Consider the following 14,335-nt stretch of genomic DNA (forward strand, 5'->3'; position numbering starts at 1 on the left):
AAACCTACCACCAAAGAAACCCCCACAAAAACGCCCACACTCCAAAATCCTCCAAAAGACAAAGGTTATTAAAATTTTAACCTTGAATATGAAAAGGATATGGATATTAGACATCAGTCCTCCCCGACACTTGCTAGCAATCATACACACCCTCCCCTGGAAGATTTCAATGCACCAAGCTCACATGCTACATTACACCTTTGAATGTCCGTGCAAACCTAGCGCATATGTTAACTGCGGACCCGATGAGAATGGAGATGCACAAACGTCCAAGTGCCTAACAAGCGCCCCCAGAAATTTCCCTAGTGACACCCACCCTTGGACCCTTGCTACCCACAGCACTCCCTTTTAAATCTTTCATTGGGGTGGTGGCCCAGCTCTGAGTCGTGACTAAAGCAAGCCCAGTGGTAACCACGTCTGCGTGCATTTTTCCTTTACCAGGCAATACTGCTATAGTTGCCATTTAAATAAATGGCTGAACATCAAGTGTTACTAACAGAAACTGATAACCATGGAGTTTCATGAAGATGGGTGTACACTTCCAATCTAACTTGCCACATGTGTGGTGGAAATCAAACTAGCCATATACTTTTACCAGACAGCAGAAGAAATTGCTTTGCTGCATGCAATACAATTTGATCGCTTTCAAAATGCCTCTCCTGGATGAGACTGTTTGCTCCCTGCAAGTTTCTCTTCCTCTCCGTTGATAATATAAGGAGCGAGAGCAACCGGTTCAGACCGAATAATCCCAGTGGAGGCTGTCAACACAATTAAGGCAGGAGGCCTACATGTGTTAACAGAGAATTAGATACAGAAAAGTGGGGTTTGACCCCAGACATTACATTCATCACACCACAGCCTCTGAATACAGAAAGGCTGCTAAGTGACACAACAGTAAGAATGCTATCACCACACTTCTGTGACAACAGGAGCTCTTGTACCTACCCATTGTTCAGCTCTTGGCTTAGTTTAGCCTTTCAGCTTTTAAGAACAGAAAATTTAAATCTGAGTTACAACAACTCAGCAAATTCAGTTCATGCCAATACACAGAACTACACTATCTCCCAGAACAGATAATAAGGAGCTCACGTTTTAGGAAGACAAAGTCTTGCAGTATTACCGTTAGACTGTAACACTACCAGAATCGTTCCCGGTTTGTATTGAAGTAGAACAGTAAGCCATAACATGTCAAAAAATACAGAGGAGAGGTTTATGTAGCCAAGGACCACTTACTCAACTTGTAACTGATTAATAGATTTCAGTTGATTTATCAGGTATGCATTAACACACACAAAGCAAACATAGTAAGACACAAGTTTAGGCTTAAGGGTCAAGTCAGCGGAGCCTTCCCTGGAGAGACGCTTTTTCCTCTAACCAGCTCGTCCCGTTTGTCAGCCTCCTAGGATTCAAAAATGCAACCAGAGTCAAATTTTGCCAGAGCAGCTGCTTGATTTCTAGTAGGAAAAGCCTATTCACTCAGCAGCTTTGCTCCTGAAATGCATCAATGAGTCCTTGTCCCACTTTCAGAGGGACCAGGCAAAGACTTGCCTCGCAAAAGTACCGAGTATAATGTATATATACACACACAGAGGAGCTTGTCTGATCTGCCAGTGTAATAGATTTGTGTCCTATAAACTTTTCAATAGTTTGTGGTGTTTAAAATGCTGTGAATTCAGCCAACCTTTGTTCCCATGAATCTCATAGCAGGCATACGGTAATGGAAAGACTATGAGAGCATCCATCCAAGAATGGCAGAATAGCATCTTACCGTGTCTCTCTGCTTCTGGAGTCACACGATTGGCAGCTTTATCCAAGCACTGTTTAAACGGCTTGTACTCTACGTCCTGCTGAGGCTCTCCTGCTCCGTCCATGGCATCGATGCTCAAATCTGAAAGCAGCGAGCAAGGAAGGCGGTCTATGAACACACATTTGTTATGGCCTGTGGCAAGCCGAGGAAGTGAAAAGACGGAATCTTTCAGCCAGCTGGGTAAGAACGTGCCAAACCGGGAGAGCATGCACAGCTAGGGCCAAGTGACCGACAGGGAATAAAACACACTGTGCAGCACACCAAATGGCCCTCCCAGGTACGGGGTTTAGTTTGGTGTTCAAGAAGAACAGTTTCCAACTTCCACGGAAGCGTTACCCTGAAAGGTAGACGCGCTTAAGGCAAAAAACCAAAAGCAAACCCCTCAAAGCCCAGAACCATTTTCAGGAACCCAGGAGTTAAGCCTAAAATTGGTTGAAAGCTGCCTCCTACCTCTTCTCCCACCACCTTTCGCCCTTCAACATCAGCACATTTCCTTGTGATCCCTTTTCACAAAAAAAAAAGATTGAGGCCTGTGGTATCAGCTCGGTATCGAAGCACCACAATGCGCTTGCTGTCTACGTCCTCTCTTAGAAGGCTGACAGCTTCTCCACACACAACAGCCGAGGCTTCCAGTGTCTCTGGCCTTCCCATGCCCTGTTAAACGTGAGGAAGGCAAAGACCGATAACATCTCGGGGGATCAGGAGGAAGTCTAGATGCACTATACCTAGAGCCCAACGCATTACCCAAAGGAATTACCACAACAGAACAAGAGGCAGGAATGATCAGTAGACAGGCAGATAACACGCACAGCAGCGATACCCATGTCAGACTTGCAGGACGCTTCCAGTCGCTTCACCCCGCAACTTTGTTTTGAATTTAGTTAAAAGGTAATCAGATTCTTAATGCTCATTCTGCTTTCAATAGCTGCTGGAGAAAGGCTAACACGTGGCATGGGCATTACAGTCGGAATTCCAGTATAAAAATCACGGCAAAGCTGTGCTTTGTCAAGCGACTTTCAAAGCAGGCTCTGGAGCCTTTCAACAAGACGGTCAAATCTGGAGTCCCAAGGGAACTCTGTGCCAGCTCCATCAGTACACCTGAGCTCTCTGACAAAGTACACCGCCATACAGAAACGTAAGTGGGTTTATACCTCGGGCTCATTTACAATCTAGAAAAATAATACTGCCCGACCGGACGCGCTGCTTCAAGCGCCTAGCAGGCCTGGCTGCGTAACCACGAGGGACCGACAATTCCTCCCCGGCCGTTGCCCGAGCCGCAGCGCAGCACTCGGAAGCAGCGGGCACACGGAGCCTCGCGGGCCCTCGGCAAGTACAAAGGTTATCCCTCCGTAGTCAGCAGTCCGACTCACAAGCACAAGGCACACGGGGAAAAGTAACATCTCGACTGACCTTCGGTTCCGCTCCCCTTGATTTGTCAATGTACAATTCCAGACGAACCTAGGGACAAAGGAAAAACAAAAGACCCCCGTTTCGCGGGGAAGCAAACCAAAAGGCCTCTTCCCCTCGGCTGCTCCGGCCCCGGAGCTGACTGTCACGACACAAGATCAGCCAGACACCTGAGCTGCCGCTGCCTCCCAGCCCTCCCCGGCAGTTAAAAGGCTTGCGGAGAAAGCAGCAGTCGGGGGCGACGGCTGGGGATTCCGCTGCCGGCTGCCTTTTCTTGCTCTGGCCCGCTCGCAGGGGCGGGAAGAGGCTCCTGAGCCACACACACCCGCCCCCCCCCCCCCCCCCCCCCCCCCCCCCCCGCGACAGCGTTACCGCAGGCCCCGAGGCAGCCTCTCTGCGGCCCGCGGGGGCCGGCAGCCCCAGCCGGCTGCCACGGCTCAGGCCAGCGGCTGGGGGAAAGACAAAGCCCCGCGCAGGGCTGCGGCGGCTGCCCGGGCAGCCCGCAGGCGGCGGCGGGTGGGCGGCGGGGCGGCGCGGGCCGACCCCTCTCCCGGGCGCCGCCGCCACGAGCGAGCACCGGGGCCGCCCCGCCGCCGCTCCTCGCCGAGGTAGCGGCGCGGCTCCGAGAGACAAAAAAAAAAAAAAAAAACCCACCCAAAAAAGGGCAGCCCCGTGAGGAGCCCGCTGACCACCGTCCCTGCCGGGGAGACGAGAACCGGCGGCAGCCCCGCCGGTCCCGGGCCGGGCCGCCCGCCTGCCTCAGCCCGCCCGCCGCCGGCACCAGGCGCTCCCTGCCGCGGCCGAGCGCCGGGCCGCCACATCCCCCCGACTCGGCCGCTGCCCGCCGGCCCCCGGCCGCCCTTCAGCCCGAGCGCTCACCCAGCGCGCCGCCGCACGTCCCGGCCCGAAACTCTTCCAGGTTCCCGGCGAAGGCTCCGCACCCCCACAGCCACTCCAGCGCGCCGCGCGGGCCGGAAATGAACCCACCTTCCGGGGCCGTATGCGTAGCCCATACGTACGAGGCCGGAAGCCCCGCCCCTTTGGCGTCACGTCGTTTCTGCGCATGCGCTGCCCGATAGTTGGAGCGCTGCTGCCATCTAGCGAAATATAAATGGGTACTGCAGCCGGCCCTGTTGGTGGAGCGCTGCTGCCATCTAGCGAAATATAATTGGGTACTGCAGCCGCCCGGTTGGTGGAGGTCCTTTCCTGCTATTTTGTGACTTGTGTTGGAAGTGCCTGGCACCAGGTTCGAGTATTAAGGCAGAAAGCCCCAGGGCCTCGTACCTCTGGGTGGTACATGCTGTGTCACACCAGCTACGGTGCCTTCCTGCTTTACAAATGCAATCAGTTTTGGCAAGTTTACAAAACTAGTGCTTTATCAGGAAGGTGTCTTTGGATTTCAGCTTACCCCTTTCTACTTTTCATATGCCTACATCGCAAGAAAAAGAAAGGGTTTTGCTTCTCAGGTTTGCTCCAGTTACTCGGCAATTCAGGCATGACCACAGCAGAGCTGTTTTCCTACAGTCTTTTTTGTTTCCAGAATCCTCCCTCCCCTCCCTAGAGAGGGCTATGTGCAGGGCAAAGCGGACACTATGAGTAGGGACGACTGAGTAAAGTTACCAAAGGGCACGTGGTGCCTTCCTCGCAGCAAGGGACTGATTTCAGTTTTTCTATGCTTGGATGACTTTCGCAGCTCAGAGTTTGGTTAAATCTACTCGTGGGGCAGCACTTGAACGTCTGTTGAGTGATTCCATACTGGACAACAGCAGCCACACCCAGACAAAAGTCTCCTCGGGGACAGACACGATAGCAGACTTCGTGTGGGCTGACCTCACCTTTTGCTTGCAACCGGCACCTTATTTTGCAAAGGAATCTTTGAAACCCTCTTTCTTTGAGACAAGGGACCGTAAGGGCCAAGGGCCAAAGCAGCCACGCTGCAGCCTGGAGCCCGACGGTGGCTTCTCAGGTTCCAGCAATGGCTGTGGAGCACAGCTCTTGTGTCACCAAGCAGAGCGCCTGACACCCTGAAGTGCCTCGGCGCCCCGGGGGTGTGAAGCCTCTGTCTGGGGATCAGGCAGCCTCCCACCACAGGTCTTGCTGAGCTAAAATGACTCTGCAGAGGCTGTAAAATTGTCTCGGAGTGCTGTGCTGCTTAAGATGAAAGTGCTTCCGATAGCTCAAGCTAGCCCGCCCACTCAGCTCTTACGAGCTGTACCTCCATATGCCATGGGAAGAAGTATTTAACGCAGTAACTCCAACTCTCGGCTTGGCACCCAAACCCGTAGATCAAACAGTCCATTTGTTCTTATTATTGGAAGTCTCCTTCCTCCCCTCCAAAGCCTGTCGTGCTTCCCTCCCTGGGCGAGGGCCCTACTCGTCTCGCATATCCAGCAAGCAGCCTCTCGAGTGCAGTTTCCACAGGCACATCTTCTTGATCCGGCAGGTCAACGTAGGTATCTAGCGTCTGATCGTCGATACCGGGATCAATCGCACAGAAAGCAGTCTTCAGATCATCTGCCTTCCCCTCTCTGTTCCAAAACAACACAGTCACCATTACGTTGTGGTATGTGAAAAGAACATTTACTTACTTGTGTCACACTGAGAATCCATGTTGCCCGAAATGCAGAGCAGAGATGTCTTTTGATACAGTCATCTCTGCCTCTACTAGCATCCCGTTGTTAAACACATGTGCAATAAAGACTGGTGAATGCTAAACGTTAAACTGACCGGAAGTTAAGAAATCTTAGATTGATGATAACCTGGGAAGACCTTAATTTCACTCTATTGTGCATTGATATCCCTTATTACAGAACTGTACTTCTTGCTAATCCAGCGCCCACGTTGGACAGGATTTCACTTCACAGGCACCTGCCCACCTCTGGCGTTCTCCTCGGTGCTCGGTGTGGCACCAGACTTTTTTTCAATGCAGTAATTGCCTCTTGTTTTGAGGTGGAATTATTTCTCAGATTTGCACCCGTTGTCAGTCCTATTTGCTCTTCCCACTCCTCAGAACCAGTCTCTGAAGACGTACAGGATTTTACCGCTATTTTGGGAGAGCTGAGGAGTGTGGATAACTGGCTAGCTGGAAAAGTTCACATAAACATAGTCTAGCTGGCTGGACAAAAATGCGCATCGCTCTCAGCTTATCTGAAGTAAAGCACAAATACGCTGCCTTTGGCTGTTCTTGTTACACAATAACAGGAAGATTTCGGTGGGAAAAGAATGTTGCAGGTGGGAACAGATAACTACAGAAGAGAAACTAGGGGTGGGCTTGATATTTAGGCAACTCACCAATAATGAGCTTAACTTTTGTAATACGTATGAGCTAATTATAACAAGGCATAAAAGGTGACTGTAAGGCACAATAAACGAAGTCTGCTGATCACTCATATTGATTGACTGTGTCTTCCCTCCGTCGCGACAGAGGAGCACTGTACCGAAGGGGATTAGTGGTACAACTGATCTCTGCTCGCTGTCTGCCACGCCAAAGTTCTTTGGGTCGGGGACTGCTGCTCGCAGTGTTCCGCAGAGCCGGGCTCAGCCAGGTCTCGGCATTCACTGCAACGGGCACAGCCCTGTAGCGCAGGGAGGCCTGCGCTGGCCACGCACACTGCGTCCACTGCGGGGTTCCCTCTGCACGCGCGGTCCTGAGCTACTGTCCCCATCAGCCCCTTCCCTCCATACTTACAGTAGATCTCCCAGCTTGTTCTTCAGCTGGCTCAGATACTCCTGCTTCCCCCTGACATCCTGGCTCCGGGGCTTGGCCACGAAAGCTTCAGCGCTCCCCGCCTCCTCCTGAAAGAAATTACAGCTGTGTTAGCACCGAACATGTGTTCCGGTCTGCACAGGAGCTGCCTCTCAACGTGCACGAAAATAACGCGGCTCTCCGAGAAATGGAATTTCCACGTGAAAAGTGGAAATAGAGAGAAAGAATATGGGAAAAACTCCCATCACAGAAAAGGCACAAGCTTGCACTGCCATTGTCTGCAGAGGGCCTTCAGGTGTTAGAGCTTGTGGTGGGCACTCCAGCTTTGTTAGTCTGATAAACCTAGCTAGTCTTATAAAACTAATTTAATCCCTAATTTAATCCCATTCTCCTGAAAAGGAAAGAGCCAATCCAAGAACTAGTTGATGCAAGCAGGTACAGCACTGAAGACCTCATTGACAACTTATCCTTATGCAAAGAATTAAACTGACGTTACTTAGGTTTTAGGGATTAAAGTAGAGATTTAATTAAGGATTACATTTGTTTTAGGGATTTAGGGATTAAATTAGGGATAGGTCATTTGTGTGGGTCTCGCAGTACTACAAAACACATCTGTCAGCACCTTTGCAACTTGTCTCGAGTGCTCCAGGGTGGAAAAAAAATGGGACTCTCTGAGAGGTTCTGCCCAACAAAACCAGAAAAGGAAAGATCTTCCTTGGAAATACCTTTCAGGAATGGCAGGGAAAACGGCTCAAGCTTCTGGAAAGGCTGAGGAAAAGATGTCGAAGGATCAAAGAAATGCTACTCTATCCCAGAGAGAACCTCTGGATACAGTCGTGCTTAGTATGACGTGAAGAATTCTTGCAACGCTTCCTTGTCCCTGTATCATTGCCTGCTTCCCCCATGTGCTGGGGTACGGTGCAATGGGACATTGTGAGTTGAATGAACTTCCTCATGCCACAAGAAGCAGTCATTCCTTACAATGTAGTCTTGCTACTTAGTCATTCTGGCGCTTGTCTGCATTAATCTCGTCAGCAGAGAAGTAACCCGGGAAAACCCAAATACTGCTCTGCTGGACACTTCCCGGTCACGGCCACCAGTACCGGGGCAGGGAGAGGGGAGGAGGATGAGGCTTTTCAGCAGCAGGAAGCTGTTACTTTGGCTTGGCCATATAGCGCAGCATTAGCAGGGGCTCGAGCCCACTAGAAATACCTGCATGTCCGGTGGTTCACGTGGCATCATTGTAAAGTGTGGCTACTTCAGCTATGTCTTCAGTATGCTCACCGTTTCAGCTTTTCTAGTGCACCTGAGTTTCCCTGGCTTTAAAGTTTTCAGTGTTTACACTAAGAAGAAGGTGAATCTTGAAGACACCGGCCACGAAAGTAATTCTCCCACCTTCCTAATGGGTATTTATTACCAATTAATCTCAGTGGAAACAAGCAGTGAAGAAAGCTTCCACATACCCATGCAGGGAAGCCATTTCCCTCTCTTAGAGCTCCCGTTGCTATTTCTTCCAGAAGCACATCCACCAGCTGACTGCTGGTCTTCCCCTCAGCCAGAGAACCCCACTGGTCAGCTCCGCCTGGAAATCACCTCTGCAACAGCAAAAAGACACCGAGCTGCTAGGAGAACGTGCCCACACATACTGGTTTTGTGTGAATCCCACTAGGAGCCTAAGGATAGATACAGATCTCCAGGCATGTGGTTGGTCTCCTAAGCTGTCTAAGGCAAAATGGAATACCCTGCAAGCACCTCTCAGGCCACTCCTAAAAGCCTAGGAGAAAATGGGGTGTTGCAGGTGGGCTTAGGGGTTGGGGTTAGGGGTGTGGGAAAATCACCCTGAGGTGGGGGGAACTCGAGAAAATTGCGTCCTAACGGAAGCATAGTATTACGGAAAGCTTTTTTTAGGGTAGAATACAGCTATAGCCTGGAGGACGGTTGGCACGCACACGGTCTGTATCGCCACAGTTCCCTAAGCAGCAGCTCAGCGCACGCCGACAGCGGTGACGGAGGACGCGCTGAAGGCAAAAAGCCAAAAGCAAACCCCTCGAAGCCCAGAACCTTGCTCAGGAACACAGGAGTTAAGCCTAAAACCGGTTGAAAGCTGCCTCCTACCTGTTCTCCCGCCACCTTTCCCCCTCCAATGTCAGCACCTTTCCTCGCGATCCCTTTTCGCAAACAAAAGACGGACGCCTGCGGTCTCAGCTCGGTACCGAAGCACCACGATGCGCTTGCCGGCTGCATGCTCTCTCACAAGGCTGACAGCTTCTCTGCACGCAACAGCCGAGGCCCTGTGAAAGGGGAGGAAGGCAAACACCGATCACGTCTCGCAGGGGTCAGGAGGGAGTCGGGGTGCGCTGCAGTCAGAGCCCAACGCCTTCCCCAGAGGAATTACCGGGGCACAACAAGAGGCAGGGGCGATCAGTAGACAGGCAGAAAACACGCACGGCAGCGATACCCACGTCAGACTGGCAGGACGCTTCCAGTCGCTTCACCCCGCAGCTTTGTTTTGAATTTAGTTAAAAGGTAATCAGATTCTTAACGCTCATTCTGCTTTTAATAGCTGCTGGAGAAAGGCTAACACGTGGCATTGGCATTACAGTCGGAATTCCAGTATAAAAATCACGGCAAAGCTGTGCTTTGTCAAGCGACTTTCAAAGCAGGCTCTGGAGCCTTTCAACAAGACGGTCAAATCTGGAGTCCCAAGGGAACTCTGTGCCAGCTCCATCAGTACATCTGAGCTCTCTGACAAAGTACACCGCCATACAGAAACGTAAGTGGGTTTATACCTCGGGCTCATTTACAATCTAGAAAAATAATACTGCCCGACCGGACGCGCTGCTTCAAGCGCCTAGCAGGCCCGGCTGCGTAACCACGAGGGACCGACAATTCCTCCCCGGCCGTTGCCCGAGCCGCAGCGCAGCACTCGGAAGCAGCGGGCACACGGAGCCTCGCGGGCCCTCGGCAAGTACAAAGGTTATCCCTCCGTAGTCAGCAGTCCGACTCACAAGCACAAGGCACACGGGGAAAAGTAACATCTCGACTGACCTTCGGTTCCGCTCCCCTTGATTTGTCAATGTACAATTCCAGACGAACCTAGGGACAAAGGAAAAACAAAAGACCCCCGTTTCACTGGGAAGCAAATCAAAAGGCCTCTTCCCCTCGGCTGCTCCGGCCCCGGAGCTGACTGTCACGACACAAGATCAGCCAGACACCTGAGCTGCTGCTGCCTCCCAGCCCTCCCCGGCGGTTAAAAGGCTTGCGGAGAAATCAGCAGTCGGGGGCGACGGCTGGGGATTCTGCTACCGGCTTCCTTTTCTTGCTCTGGCCCGCTCGCAGGGGCGGGAAGAGGCTCCTGAGCCACACACACCCGCCCCCACCCCCCCACCCCCCCCCCGCGACAGCGTTACCGCAGGCCCCAAGGCAGCCTCTCTGCGGCCCGCGGGGGCCGGCAGCCCCAGCCGGCTGCCACGGCTCAGGCCAGCGGCTGGGGGAAAGACAAAGCCCCGCGCAGGGCTGCGGCGGCTGCCCGGGCAGCCAGGAGGCGGCGGCGGGTGGGCGGCGGGGCGGCGCGGGCCGACCCCTCTCCCGGGCCCCGCCGCCACAAGCGAGCACCGGGGCCGCCCCGCCGCCGCTCCTCGCCGAGGTAGCGGCGCGGCTCCGAGAGACAAAAAAAAAAAAAAAAAAAACCACCCAAAAAAGGGCAGCCCCGTGAGGAGCCCGCTGACCACCGTCCCTGCCGGGGAGACGAGAACCGGCGGCAGCCCCGCCGGTCCCGGGCCGGGCCGCCCGCCTGCCTCAGCCCGCCCGCCGCCGGCACCAGGCGCTCCCTGCCGCGGCCGAGCGCCGGGCCGCCACATCCCCCCGACTCGGCCGCTGCCCGCCGGCCCCCGCCCGCCCTTCAGCCCGAGCGCTCACCCAGCGCGCCGCCGCACGTCCCGGCCCGAAACTCTTCCAGGTTCCCGGCGAAGGCTCCGCACCTCCACAGCCACTCCAGCGCGCCGCGCGGGCCGGAAATGAACCCACCTTCCGGGGCCGTATGCGTAGCCCATACGTACGAGGCCGGAAGCCCCGCCCCTTTGGCGTCACGTCGTTTCTGCGCATGCGCTGCCCGATAGTTGGAGCGCTGCTGCCATCTAGCGAAATATAAATGGGTACTGCAGCCGGCCCTGTTGGTGGAGCGCTGCTGCCATCTAGCGAAATATAATTGGGTACTGCAGCCGCCCGGTTGGTGGAGCGCTGCTGCCATCTAGCGAAATATAATTGGGTACTGCAGCCGGCCCTGTTGGTGGAGCGCTGCTGCCACCTAGCGAAATAAAAATGGGTACTGCAGCCGGCCCTGTTGGTGGATCGCTGCTGCCACCTAGCGAAATATATTTGGGTACTGCAGCCGGCCCGGTTGGTGGAGCGCTGCTGCCACCTAGCGAAATATAATTGGGTACTGCAGCCGGCCCTGTTGGTGGAGCGCTGCTGCCACCTAGCGAAATATATTTGGGTACTGCAGCCGGCCCTGTTGGTGGATCGCTGCTGCCACCTAGCGAAATATAAATGGGTACTGCAGCCGGCCCTGTTGGTGGAGCGCTGCTGCCACCTAGCGAAATATAATTGGGTACTGCAGCCGGCCCTGTTGGTGGATCGCTGCTGCCACCTAGCGAAATATATTTGGGTACTGCAGCCGGCCCTGTTGGTGGAGCGCTGCTGCCACCTAGCGAAATATAATTGGGTACTGCAGCCGGCCCTGTTGGTGGATCGCTGCTGCCACCTAGCGAAATATATTAGGGTACTGCAGCCGGCCCTGTTGGTGGAGCGCTGCTGCCATCTAGCGAAATATATATGGGTACTGCAGCCGGCCCTGTTGGTGGATCGCTGCTGCCATCTAGCGAAATATAAATGGGTACTGCAGCCGGCCCTGTTGGTGGAGCGCTGCTGCCACCTAGCGAAATATAATTGGGTACTGCAGCCGGCCCTGTTGGTGGAGCGCTGCTGCCACCTAGCGAAATATAATTGGGTACTGCAGCCGGCCCTGTTGGTGGATCGCTGCTGCCACCTAGCGAAATATAAATGGGTACTGCAGCCGGCCCTGTTGGTGGAGCGCTGCTGCCACCTAGCGAAATATAATTGGGTACTGCAGCCGGCCCTGTTGGTGGATCGCTGCTGCCACCTAGCGAAATATAATTGGGTACTGCAACCGGCCCTGTTGGTGGATCGCTGCTGCCACCTAGCGAAATATAAATGGGTACTGCAGCCGGCCCTGTTGGTGGAGCGCTGCTGCCACCTAGCGAAATATATTTGGGTACTGCAACCGGCCCTGTTGGTGGATCGCTGCTGCCACCTAGCGAAATATAAATGGGTACTGCAGCCGGCCCTGTTGGTGGATCGCTGCTGCCACCTAGCGAAATATAATTGGGTACTGCAGCCGGCCCTGTTGGTGGAGCGCTGCTGCCATCTAGCGAAATATAATTGGGTACTGCAGCCGGCCCTGTTGGTGGAGCGCTGCTGCCACCTAGCGAAATTTAAATGGGTACTGCAGCCGGCCCTGTTGGTGGAGCGCTGCTGCCACCTAGCGAAATATAATTGGGTACTGCAGCCGCCCTGTTGGTGGAGCGCTGCTGCCATCTAGCGAAATATATTGGGTACTGCAGCCGGCCCTGTTGGTGGATCTCTGCTGCCCTCTAGCGAAATATAAATGGGTACTGCAGCCGGCCCTGTTGGTGGAGCGCTGCTGCCACCTAGCGAAATATAATTGGGTACTGCATCCGGCCCTGTTGGTGGAGCGCTGCTGCCACCTAGCGAAAGATATTTGGGTACTGCAGCCGCCCGGTTAGTGGAGCGCTGCTGCCATCTAGCGAAATATAATTGGGTACTGCAGCCGGCCCGGTTGGTGGAGCGCTGCTGCCACCTAGCGAAACTTAATTGGGTACTGCAGCCGGCCCTGTTGGTGGAGCGCTGCTGCCACCTAGCGAAATAAAAACGGGTACTGCAGCCGGCCCTGTTGGTGGAGCGCTGCTGCCATCTAGCGAAATATAAATGGGTACTGCAGCCGGCTCGGTTGGTAGAGCGCTGCTGCCACCTAGCGAAATATAAATGGGTACTGCAGCCGCCCGGTTGGTGGAGCACTGCTGCCGCCTAGCGACATATAAGTGGGTACTGCAGCCGCCTTGGTTGGTTAGGGTTAGGGTTAGGGTTAGGGTTAGGGTTAGGGTTAGGGTTAGGGTTAGGGTTAGGGTTAGGGTTAGGGTTAGGGTTAGGGTTAGGGTTAGGGTTAGGGTTAGGGTTAGGGTTAGGGTTAGGGTTAGGGTTAGGGTTAGGGTTAGGGTTAGGGTTAGGGTTAGGGTTAGGGTTAGGGTTAGGGTTAGGGTTAGGGTTAGGGTTAGGGTTAGGGTTAGGGTTAGGGTTAGGGTTAGGGTTAGGGTTAGGGTTAGGGTTAGGGTTAGGGTTAGGGTTAGGGTTAGGGTTAGGGTTAGGGTTAGGGTTAGGGTTAGGGTTAGGGTTAGGGTTAGGGTTAGGGTTAGGGTTAGGGTTAGGGTTAGGGTTAGGGTTAGGGTTAGGGTTAGGGTTAGGGTTAGGGTTAGGGTTAGGGTTAGGGTTAGGGTTAGGGTTAGGGTTAGGGTTAGGGTTAGGGTTAGGGTTAGGGTTAGGGTTAGGGTTAGGGTTAGGGTTAGGGTTAGGGTTAGGGTTAGGGTTAGGGTTAGGGTTAGGGTTAGGGTTAGGGTTAGGGTTAGGGTTAGGGTTAGGGTTAGGGTTAGGGTTAGGGTTAGGGTTAGGGTTAGGGTTCGGGTTAGGGTTAGGGTTAGGGTTAGGGTTAGGGTTAGGGTTAGGGTTAGGGTTAGGGTTAGGGTTAGGGTTAGGGTTAGGGTTAGGGTTAGGGTTAGGGTTAGGGTTAGGGTTAGGGTTAGGGTTAGGGTTAGGGTTAGGGTTAGGGTTAGGGTTAGGGTTAGGGTTAGGGTTAGGGTTAGGGTTAGGGTTAGGGTTAGGGTTAGGGTTAGGGTTAGGGTTAGGGTTAGGGTTAGGGTTAGGGTTAGGGTTAGGGTTAGGGTTAGGGTTAGGGTTAGGGTTAGGGTTAGGGTTAGGGTTAGGGTTCGGGTTAGGGTTAGGGTTAGGGTTAGGGTTAGGGTTAGGGTTAGGGTTAGGGTTAGGGTTAGGGTTAGGGTTAGGGTTAGGGTTAGGGTTAGGGTTAGGGTTAGGGTTAGGGTTAGGGTTAGGGTTAGGGTTAGGGTTAGGGTTAGGGTTAGGGTTAGGGTTAGGGTTAGGGTTAGGGTTAGGGTTAGGGTTAGGGTTAGGGTTAGGGTTAGGGTTAGGGTTAGGGTTAGGGTTAGGGTTAGGGTTAGGGTTAGGGTTAGGGTTAGGGTTAGGGTTAGGGTTAGGGTTAGGGTTAGGGTTAGGGTTAGGGTTAGGGTTAGGGTTAGGGTTAGGGT

At 53.6% G+C, this 14,335-nt stretch overlaps 1 protein-coding gene across 7 annotated transcripts; it reads right to left on the reverse strand.

Moving 5' to 3' along the window:
- Positions 1–5,496: 5,496 nt before the first annotated feature.
- LOC119143768 (translin-associated factor X-interacting protein 1-like) lies at positions 5,497–11,027 on the reverse strand. 7 transcript variants are annotated; one of them, XR_005102788.1, is made up of 6 exons: positions 10,839–11,004; positions 9,969–10,016; positions 9,051–9,211; positions 8,384–8,515; positions 6,903–7,009; positions 5,497–5,742 (listed from the first exon to the last, which is right to left on the reverse strand). XR_005102788.1 is itself a non-coding variant. In XM_037378383.1 (3 exons), exons 1-3 carry the CDS (start codon positions 11,022–11,024, stop codon positions 5,523–5,525), a joined length of 513 nt encoding a protein of 170 aa, XP_037234280.1. In that variant the 5' UTR covers positions 11,025–11,027; the 3' UTR covers positions 5,497–5,522. The 7 variants fall into 7 exon arrangements, 1 of the variants encoding a protein (XP_037234280.1); XR_005102787.1 differs by having other exon boundaries at positions 9,036–9,211; XR_005102789.1 differs by lacking the exon at positions 9,969–10,016 and having other exon boundaries at positions 9,036–9,211; positions 10,839–11,003.
- Positions 11,028–14,335: the final 3,308 nt, after the last annotated feature.

The sequence above is a fragment of the Falco rusticolus genome, chromosome 2 (genome assembly GCF_015220075.1).
Source record: "Falco rusticolus isolate bFalRus1 chromosome 2, bFalRus1.pri, whole genome shotgun sequence".
NCBI classification, from domain to species: Eukaryota; Metazoa; Chordata; class Aves; order Falconiformes; family Falconidae; genus Falco; species Falco rusticolus.

Bases quoted from the DNA above. Each gene is read 5' to 3' on its own strand.
- LOC119143768 (XM_037378383.1), bottom strand. From the start codon at position 11,024: ATGCGCAGAAACGACGTGACGCCAAAGGGGCGGGGCTTCCGGCCTCGT. The intron at 7,010-10,838 runs GTGAGCGCTCGG...AATTTCTTTCAG, and splicing joins GACGTGCGGCGGCGCGCTGG to GAGGAGGCGGGGAGCGCTGA. The intron at 5,743-6,902 runs GTAAGTATGGAG...GTTTTGGAACAG, and splicing joins AACAAGCTGGGAGATCTACT to AGAGGGGAAGGCAGATGATC.